This window comes from Hylobates moloch, unplaced genomic scaffold, assembly GCF_009828535.3.
Source record: "Hylobates moloch isolate HMO894 unplaced genomic scaffold, HMol_V3 SCAFFOLD_11, whole genome shotgun sequence".
Taxonomy (NCBI): domain Eukaryota; kingdom Metazoa; phylum Chordata; class Mammalia; order Primates; family Hylobatidae; genus Hylobates; species Hylobates moloch.
In genome coordinates, this window is record NW_026652286.1 from 41047223 (window position 1) to 41058096 (window position 10874).

The 10874-nt window shown below is 40.0% G+C and overlaps 1 protein-coding gene across 2 annotated transcripts; it reads left to right on the forward strand.

Annotated features, from left to right (window-relative positions):
* Positions 1-823: 823 nt before the first annotated feature.
* LOC116477319 (olfactory receptor 2AG2) lies at positions 824-7241 on the forward strand. Of its 2 annotated transcripts, none has more exons than XM_058446655.1 (2): positions 824-1265; positions 3375-7241. In XM_058446655.1, the coding sequence occupies exon 2, from the start codon at positions 3913-3915 to the stop codon at positions 4861-4863; it is 951 nt and encodes a 316-aa protein (XP_058302638.1). In that variant the 5' UTR covers positions 824-1265; positions 3375-3912; the 3' UTR covers positions 4864-7241. The 2 variants fall into 2 exon arrangements, with proteins under 2 accessions (XP_058302638.1, XP_058302639.1); XM_058446656.1 differs by having other exon boundaries at positions 3378-7241.
* Positions 7242-10874: the final 3633 nt, after the last annotated feature.

The window sequence follows — 10874 nt, forward strand, 5'->3', positions numbered from 1 at the left end:
TAAAGAGAAAAGATATGATAACTCCAGCAGGAGTTTTCAGCATTTCCTGGTGAAATGCGTGATTAAAGAGATACTAAAGAATAAGGAAGATTAAGCAAAGAATTGGGTGAGAGATGGGAAAGCCTGAACTAAAAGCAGGAGTGAGTGCAAGCAGGTGCTGTGTCATCATCCCAAAGCTCTGAGCAGCTCAGCTGACTGATCACAGAATATGTAGGCTCATGCCCATGCACAAGTGTGCACACATAAGAGGGAGTAGAAAGGAGAAACAAAGAACTGAAAAATAAATTAGTGTTGGATCCTCATTAAAGCTCAGTGAAGGAAGACTTGATATTAACAGAAGTATAGTTAACTCCCTCTAGTTGGTAATAGCCCAGGCTAGTGGCACAAAGAGGGATATGTGAGTGGCAGCGTCTACAGAACCCATGAAACATACTTTATACTTTGGACAGAGGGCTGGACAGGGAGGTGTTGCTTCTCAGATCAGTTACTGATACTAGCTATTTGGTCAGAAACAGCCTCTGTCTGGTTTTCCAGTCAGTGATTTCTAGGTTAAAATTATAGTTTTAGTTTTCTGAGGCAGGAGAAAGATCTTAGACTCCAATGAGTGGTGAGACACAGCAAGCCCATGGGGGGCAGAACAAGGCCTCAAGGTTCAGAGCTCATTTGGTGCTAAAGTTTGAAGAAATGGCAGGCCAGGAGACATGCCCAAGGGGATTCATTAAAATCCCATTTCCTGGAGCAATATTTTCAGGGGAGGTCATGTCAGCTGAGAGGGTGAGACTATGAACCCTCCCCCAGGACAGGCCTCACTGTTGGTGCAGAGACAGTGAGGCTGGGCATTGGTGGGTCTCTTTTAAGCAGCTCTTCTTATACCTCTTTTCCCACATTCCTGCTGTGCTCCTCTTTTATCATGAAACACAGCATGAGGGGAATATATGAAATCTGAGGACCTGGACTTAAGAACTCAGCTAGAACCATTCCAAAGCAGTAAGGACTTTCTCACAAGGACAGTGGATGAGAGAACTTTGGAGGAGATTCAGCTCCTTGCATCTACAGGATCCTGCCCTAGGTTCTCAGCTGCCTGTCTGCATCTATCTCTACTTCCAGAGAGGACTTGCAGTGCCAGTGACTGGAGGAGCCTTTGACCTCTGGTCCCAGAGACAGCCATACACACACTTACATTCATCCCAGCCAGAAGAAGCAACTTTTCTTTCTTTGGCTTCTTGAACCTCTTTACCTGGAAGCTACGCCCCTTGCCATATGAGGTAAGGGCTCTGTCTCTGTTTCAAGGCAATATGTGAAGTCTGGAAGTCCTGAGAAACAGGGTCAAGACCTTACACTGCTCTCCTTCTCAGATTCTCTAGTTCCTCAGGCTCTGTGGTTCACTCACTCCCATCTATACCTTATCAACCTCGTACATGTACCCATCTTGCACATGTGGGAACAACGAAAATAATTCTGTGCCATTGGCCAGCCGTGAGTTCCTAGAATTCCTGATGATGGCCTCCTGGTAAAAGTCTCAGTACTTAACTTTGTTACATCTAGATATTCCTGGCTTCCAGTAGTTTGATGTGAGTCCCCAAATGAATAGTACCTCAAAGGAGGACTATCTAAAATATGCTGAAGTGCCTTTCCCCTGCAGGACTGCTTGGCACTAAGTCCAGTGCCACACAAAAAGCCAATTGAAGTAAATACAAAAAATAAATATACTGAGCAGAGATGAAAAAGACAAACTTATAAAATACACTTCCAAAAATTTAGCTCTACCTTGTTAATCGACTGACCATTTTCCATAAACTATAACAATCCCTCTCTTAATATCAGCCTCTGCTAACCTCTTGGTTTGAAATACCCGCAACCACCAGCAGTTTTCTAGAATGAAGCTCTTCCTCTGTAGGCCCAGTGTATGTTCTCTGGCCTTTCCCTTTAGATGACCCCAGAGAGGAGAACTCAGTAAATGGAAAAGAGGGAAAACAATAGTCCCGTATCAGAGGGAGGAGGTAGGCATGTAGGATGCTGAGTCCTGGTTATGCCACCTTACCCAAGCCCTGATTTGTCTTGTCTTTGAAATCCTGTCCAAATATCTGGTGCAGGAAGCTAGAAGAATGTGCCCAACTAATTATTTTTCCTCCTTTTATTTTCCTGTCCATTCACCTTGTTATTCAAGAAAAACAAAAGCAATTCAAATCTAATATTTAGCAGAAATAGTGCTTAGAATTGACTTTGGACTTGTCTTTTGTTGTCAACAGACAAATAAGGTTTTCCAGTCCGTGGGTCAGTGGTTCCTAGGTCAAAATTATGGTTTTGTAAGGCAGGAGAAAGATCTTAGACTCCAATGAGTGGTGAAACACAGTTTTATAGAGGGTATTTTTCTGGGGGTTTCTTGCCCAGACTTCACTGCGCAAAAGTGCAGGAAGGACATTCCTGTACTATATTTTAATGTTCTGATTTTCACAATGCTATCCCTCACTTTTTAAAATTATATCCTGTTGCTTTTTTATTTAGCCAGCTCCTATTTATCCTTAACCTGTAGTTTGTATACCACTTCCTTGGTGAATCCTTTCCTGAAACCTCACTTATGTGTTCTCCTAGTGCATTTTCTTTCGTATATCGTTGGATGTATGTAGGTGTTTGTGTGATCAATTTTTCACATCTACACAGTTGCCCAAGTGTAGTGGCTGAGATATCATAGGTCCTTAGTATATATTTATTGAATGAATGAAAGGAGCAGGATCAGATACGCCTTCCAATGTCAGGTTTTTATATGACCTTACTACTTAAAGGTTCTAACTCTGAGTTGACCAGGATAGGTGACATAAATGGATACTTGGAGAAGTAGGTGCAGATTATGGAAGGGAAAGATGAATAATTTGATCAAGAATTATTTTTCTCTTCCAAAAGGCCTCCTAAGTCTTCCATCCAACTGTGAAAAAACTGCATTCATAAAAAGCAAGCCAAGTGAACACTGTCCCACATGCACCTCACACTCCACTCCTCCTCAACCCCTAGCAGCAGAGCTGTCATATGGATTCAGGGTTCAGCAGAACCACCATTTTCCTTGTATTGCTAAGATTTGTGGGGAGAAATCTTCTCACCTTGAGTGTGTTGCTGTGGCTCACAGGTAATGCTATTGCTTTGGGTCGTTTCTACAATGTCTCCTTCTTTGTAGCTTACCCCTTGTATCATGTGCCCTAAACACGAACACCTGCCATGCCACCACAAATCTCATTTATTGCCTTTATTCCTGCCTGTTTCTGAGAAAACATCTTATTATTATCTTGGCAAACACCTTTTGTACTGTTCCTCTAGATTTACCTCTAGAATCGATACCACCATGACTGTTAAATTCAGCCCAGAATTCTCTTTCCCTCCAGCAGAGTAGCACTTGAAGAGTCCAGGTGATCAAGCAGCCCAAGAGCCCAGAGGTTCTCCTGTTGAGGAAGGTAATCAACAACAATGAGACTGGTTTAAGGGAGAAGACAGCAAAGAGAATTTTATAAATAAAACTTTAAAAACTGAGTTGGAATTCCAAGTACATGTTAAGGAGAATAATATAGCTAGATCTTAAACCAATGCCCAGTGTATTTGTTCATTGTGAAGAAAGAGATGCTTTCATCTATCTACAAAGATTTTTGCTTGGGCTTGTTCTGGATACCTTATTTGGAGGGATTTCCAAATGACTAAATTAACAACATGCCAAATGACCTGATACCAATTTAACTGATGGTTTAGTGTAATTCAATACCAGCATTAGAAATCAGAGGCATACTAAGAGATGGAAAAGTTATCATATTATGGGATTCCTGTGGGCCAATACACAGTGACCTAGAACAAACCAGAGCTAGGGCGAACACCTTTAGAAAAGCTTCCACTGATAATATATTTGGTTCTAGACAACTAAAAAAACACATCATGGAGCTCCGGAACTCCACCTTGGGAAGTGGCTTCATCTTGGTAGGGATTCTGAATGACAGTGGATCTCCTGAACTGCTCTGTGCTACAATTACAATCCTATACATGTTGGCCCTGACCAGCAATGGCCTGCTGCTCCTGGCCATCACCATGGAAGCCCGGCTCCATGTGCCCATGTACCTCCTGCTTGGGCAGCTCTCTCTCATGGACCTCCTGTTCACATCTGTTGTCACTCCCAAGGCCCTTGCAGACTTTCTGCGCAGAGAAAACACCATCTCCTTTGGAGGCTGTGCCCTTCAGATGCTCCTGGCACTGACAATGGGTAGTGCTGAGGACCTCCTACTGGCCTTCATGGCCTATGACAGGTATGTGGCCATTTGTCATCCTCTGAAATACACGACCCTCATGAGCCCAAGAGTCTGCTGGATCATGGTGGCCACATCCTGGATCCTGGCATCCCTGATTGCTATAGGACATACCATTTACACTATGCACCTCCCTTTCTGCATGTCCTGGGAAATCAGGCATCTGCTTTGTGAGATCCCACCCTTGCTGAAGTTGGCCTGTGCTGATACCTCCAGGTATGAGCTTATAATATACGTGACAGGTGTGACTTTCCTCTTGCTCCCCATTTCTGCCATTGTGGCCTCCTACACACTAGTCTTGTTCACTGTGCTTCATATGCCATCAAATGAGGGAAGGAAGAAAGCCCTTGTCACCTGCTCTTCCCACCTGATTGTGGTAGGGATGTTCTATGGAGCTGCCACATTCATGTATGTCTTGCCCAGTTCCTTCCACAGCCCCAAACAAGACAACATCATCTCTGTTTTCTACACAATTGTCACTCCAGCCCTGAATCCGCTCATCTACAGCCTGAGGAATAAGGAAGTCATGGGGGCCTTGAGGAGGGTCCTGGGAAAATACATGCTGCTGGCACATTCCACACTCTAGGGAAGGATCATGGCTTGCCTCTCACCGTTCCTCCTTCAAAGAAAATTCTCTACTCACTCATTCCTGCTCCAAATAAAATTCTCTACTCACTCATTCTTCAATACTGTACTCTGAGATGATACATACATTTTTTAAATTTTACTTTTATTTTCACTTGTGAATCTGGTGTGTACAATGATCTTGAGTTAAACTCATTTGGCACACATCATCCTGACTTTGGAAACCCATGTTATAAAAATAACCAGATCGGGGGAAAAGCCTTGAATGGGTGTTGTAGACTCACTCTGTGGTAGGGCATCGTCCTGACACATTACCAAGTAGACATGGTAGGGGATTAGCTTTTAACATCACATAGCAGTGAGAAGCAGCAGTAGTTTTGGACTGACCAAATTCCAATAGCCTCTCAGCATCAGAGGAGGACTGCTCCCTTTGAAGCAGATTCTTAAACTATTAATAGAGGGAAGAATTTTCAGAAGATATATTAGATTTCCTGTTTATTAAGTAGATGATTATTTGAGCAGTTAGTGGAAACGAATAAGAGTTATGTGACTGCATTTGTACTCTAGACCTGAGGGACCTTCACACTGGTTACTTGAGTAATGATTAATAATTACATTGAAAGAGTGAGGCCAGGTGCAGTAGCTCACGCCTGTAATCCCAGCACTTTGGGAGGCCGAGGCGGGCAGATCACCTGAGGTAAGGAGTTCGAGACCAGCCTGGCCAACATGTTGAACCCGGGTCTCTACTAAAAATACAAAAATGAGCGGGGCATAGTGGCAGGCGCCTGTAATCTCAGCTACTCAGGAAGCTGAGGCAGAAGAATTGCTTGACCCCGGGAGGCGGAGGTCGCAGTGAGCTGAGATCGCGCCACTGCACTCCAGCCTGAGCAACAGAGAGAGACTCCATTTCAATAAATAAATAAATAAATAAATAGAAAGAAAGAAAGAATGGAAAAGGATAAAGAAAGATATTTCTACTTGGAAATTTTGACAGTCTTTTTGAAAATGGGCATTTTTACATTGCCTAAAGTTAAAACTAAAATAAAGAATGAATAAAATAGAATTGAAAGTACCAGTTTTAAAGTGAGTACAATAACAATGAGAGAAATTTGTTGGGCATATTGTCTAAATTTTTTAAAATGTAGACTTGCAGAATGTGTTTTTAAACATTAAAACAATTGAAAGAGGTTATATTCTTGAGGTGAGTATATGTATATGTGTGTGTCCATAGAAAAGGAAGTATAAAATTTATAATTTGCTTTCTAGCTAGCCTAAATAAGCCTTATTTTTTTTATTCTACTCATCGGTGTGGGAAGATTTATAGCAAAATTTGGGAACTTAAATTTGTTGAATGCAGAATTCCCAAAATACCTTGGCTTACATAGGTGTTATTATTCTTGAGAATAGTGCTTTGTCAAAACACAGTAATTCTTGTTTTCCTTATAGAAATAATATTATATTATTTAATCTATAAAGCTAAACCATAAAAAATAAAAGATAAAGCTAATCTATAAAATTAATCCGACTTTGTTATAAAAACCAAGAAAATTAAGAAATTTAGAATAAATCAAAAAATCACTTATAAACTTTTCTTTTTTGTTGCACATATATGTATTTTACTGAATTTAAATGTCCATGATGATGAAGGTCCTGTGTTTTTTCCATCTGAAATTTGGTGAATCTTCTTCCTTGCTATGAGGGAATATTTTAGAGTAGTGATGAGAAAGCGGACCAGAGTGCCCACATTTGAATCCCTCTCTTCCTTTGGTCATCTATGCATCTTTGAACGCTAAATTAAACCCTATGTACTTAGTCTGCTGATATTAAAAGTGGTGATATTTACAGGCCTGCTCTTGTGATATTGTTGGGTAGATTAAATAAGATAATTAATATCAGGAACTTAGACCACAACTTAGCAAATTATGCTTAAAACATTTTGGCTGCTATGTGGATAAATAGTAAAAGGCCTTTTAAAAAATCTTATTTTATTGTTTCCTTTTAGAAATGAAACATTTGTTTATTATTTTTATTGACAAAAAATGTATGTCTTAATGTAGTACAACATGATGTTTTGAAACATGTATACTTTATGGAATTGCTAAATCAAGCCAACTAACATATGCTTTACTCCACATACTTATCTTTTTTGCATTAGGAAAAGTTAAAATCTACTTTCTCAGCAATTTTCAAGTATACGATATATTCTGATTAACTATAATTGCCATGATCTACAATAAATCTCTTGAACTTATTCCTCCTGTCTAACTGAAGTTTTGTGTCCTTTGACTAGCATCTCCTAAATCCCCCTACCTCAACATTTGGTAACCACCATTTTACTCTCTGTTTCTGTAAAATTCAGTGTACAGGTTCTGCATATAAGTGAGATCATGTAATATTTTTCTTTTTTTTTTTTTTTTTTTTTTGAGACGAGTCTCACTCTGTCGCCCAGGCTGGAGTGCAGTGGCGCAATCTCAGCTCACTGCAAGCTCCGCCCCCCGGGTTCACGCCATTCTCCTGCCTCAGCCTCTCCGAGTAGCTGGGACTACAGGCGCCCGCCACCACGCCCGGCTAATTTTTTTTATTTTTTAGTAGAGACGGGGTTTCACCGTGGTCTCGATCTCCTGACCTCGTGATCCGCCCGTCTCGGCCTCCCAAAGTGCTGGGATTACAAGCGTGAGCCACACTGCGCCCAGCCTGATATTTTTCTTTCTATACCTGGCTTATTTCACTTAAGATAATGTTCCCCAGATTCATTCATGTTGTTGCAAATTATACGATTTCCTTCTTTTTTAAAGAAGGTAAGACTTTCTATTGTGTGTGTGTGTGTGTGTATATATATATATATATATATATATATATCACATTTTCTAATCCATTCATTCATTGATGGACACTTAGGTTGATTCCATAGCTTGGTTATTGAGAATAATGCTGCAATGAACACAGTAGTGCAGATATCTCTTAAACATACTAATTTTATATTCTTTGGGTATACACCCAGATTGGGATTGCTGGATCACATAGTAGCTCTATTTTTAACTTTTTGAGGAACTTCCATACTGCTTAAATTGGCACAATGTAAAATGTACCAATTTACATTTCCACCAACAGTGTTCAAAAGCTTCCTTTTCTCCACATCCCAACCAACCCTTGTCATATCTTGTTTTTTGGATAATAGCCAATCTAAAAGATGGAAGGTGATATCTCATGTAAGGTGATATCTCATTTGATTTTCATTTCCCTGAAGATTATGAATCTTGAGAACCTTTTCATGTACATGTTGGCCATTTTTATGTCTTCTTTTAAGAAATGTCAATCTAGGTTCTTTCCCCGTGTTTTACTCAGGTTACTCCTGCTATTGAGTTGAGTTCCTGATGTATTTTGGATATTAACCCTTTATTAGATGTAGATTCAAACTATTTTTATCCATTCTACAGGTTGTCTTTTCGCTCTAATGATTATTTCCTTTGCTATGCAGTAGCTTCATTGTATAAATGCGGCATATCACATTTACTGTTTTGCACATGTTGAACCATCCTTGCATCCTTGAAGTAAATCCCAGTTGATCATGGTGAATGATCCTTTCAATGTTTGGTTGAGTTTGGTTTGGTCATATTTTTGTTGAGAATTTTTGCATCTATGTTCATTAGATGAATTGGCCTGTAATTTTGTTTTCTTGTAGTGTCATTCTGTGCCTTTGGTATCAGAGCAATACTTCCAAAGTAGGCAGAGACAGCATGAATTCAAAGACAATTTTTAGCCAAGGGAAAACAATTATAAACAATCAGTTTATCTTTTTTTTGTGTTTTGTTTTTTTTTTTACTTTAAGTTCTAGGGTACATGTGCGCAACGGGCAGGTTTGTTACATAGGTATACATGTGCTATGCTGTTTTGCTGCACCCATTAACTCGTGATTTACATTAGGTATTTCTTCTAATGCTATCCCTCCCGCATTTCCCCACCCCACGACACGTCCCAGTTTGTGATGTTCCCCTTCCTGTTTCCATATATACTCATTGTTCAATTCCCACCTATGAGTGAGAACATGCGGTGTTTGGTTTTCTGTCCTTGTGATAGTTTGCTCAGAATGATGGTTTCCAGCTTCATCCATGTCCCTGCAAAGGACAAGAACTCATCCTTTTTTATGGCTGCATAGTATTCTATGGTGTATATGTGCCACATTTTCTTAATCCAGTCTATCATTGTTGGACATTTTGGTTGGTTCCAAGTCTTTGCTATTGTGAATAGTGCTGCAATAAACATATGTGTGCATGTGCCTTTATAGTCACATGATTTATAATCCTTTGGGTATATATCCAGTAATGGGATCACTGGGTCAAATGGTATTTCTAGTTCTAGATCCTTAGAGACTTGCCACACTATCTTCCACAATGGTTGAACTAGTTTACACTCCCACCAACAGTGTAAAAGCATTCCTATTTCTTCACATCCTCTCCAGCATCTGTGGTTTCCTGACTTTTTAATGATCACCATTCTAACTGGGATGAGATGGTATCTCATTGTGGTTTTGATTTGCATTTCTCTAATGACCAGTGATGATGAGCATTTTTTCGTGTGTCTGTTAGCTGCATAAATGTCTTCTTTGGAGAAGTATCTGTTCATATCCTTTGCCCCCTTTTTGATGGGCTTGTTTGTTTTTTTCTTGTAAATTTGTTTAAGTTCTTCAAAGATTCTGTATATTAGCCCTTTGTCAGATGGGTAGATTGCAAAATTTTTCTCCCATTCTGTAGGTTGCCTGTTCACTCTGATGGTGGTTTCTTTTGCTGTGCAGAAGCTCTTTAGTTTAATTAGATCCCATTTGTCTATTTTGGCTTTTGTTGCCATTGCTTTTGGTGTTTTAGTAATGAAGTCCTTGCCCATGCCTAGGTCCTGAATGGTATTGCCTAGATTTTGTTCTAGGGCTTTTATGGTTTTAGGTCTAACATTTAAGTCTTTAATCCATCTTGAATGAATTTTTGTATAAGGTGTAAGGAAGGGATCCAGTTTTGGCTTTCTACATGTGGCTAGCCAGTTTTCCCAGCACCATTTATCAAATAGGGAATCCTTTCCCCATTTCTTGTTTTTGTCAGGTTTGTCAAAGATCAGATGTTTGTGGATGTGTGGTGTTATTTCTGAGGCCTCTGTTCTGTCCCATTGGTCTATATCTCTTTTTTGGTACCAGTACCACTTTTGGATCTATGTTCCATGTCTCTTTAGAGCTCACCCTTTTTCCATTTCTTTATCCTTTGAGGTTAAATTCTGAAACAACCCTCAGTTGAACATTCTAGCATAGCAGTAGAGTCTTCAGGTGTGTTCATGCAAACATTCAGCCAGAAAGAATACTTTAGTTGGAAACCAAGATGCAAAAACTCTCAAATGAGTTGTTTCTATATCCAGACCATCCAAAATGGCAAAATTAATTTTTTACACTCCCACATTTTCTCCACTGAAAATGTCTCCTTAAGATAGTGTTTTTGTTTTTGTTTTTGGAGACAGAGTCTCACTCTGTCGCCCAGGCTTGAGTGCCATGGTGTGATCTCTGCTCACTGCAACCTCCGCCTCCTGGGTTCAAGTGATTCTCCTGCCTCAGCCTCCCAAGTTGCTGGGATTACAGGTGCCCGCCACCACACCCAGCTAATTTTTGTATTTTTAGTAGAGACAGAGTTTCACCATGTTGGCCAGGCTGGTCTCGAACTCCAGACCTCAGGTGATCCACCCGCCTCGGTCTCCTAAAGTGCTGGGATTACAGACATGAGCCACCATGCCCGGCCAGGAGAGTGTTTTTTCAAAATGGGATTGAATACTTAACATTTGGAAGCATGTATTAAATGAATTTTGGAGTGTTTTAGAAAATGATAGTTTCTGAACAATAACTAGGCTTCACATGTCAGAACTTCTGTGAGTGGGACTGGGAATTTTTTTTAATGTCCCCAGATGATATTTTTAAATAAAGATTGAGAACTGATTTGAAATATTAACTCATACTTCTTACTCTAAATTAGCTTAAAACCA

Excerpts from the sequence above, each read along its gene's own strand:
- LOC116477319 (XM_058446655.1), top strand. The coding sequence starts at position 3,913 with ATGGAGCTCCGGAACTCCACCTTGGGAAGTGGCTTCATCTTGGTAGGG.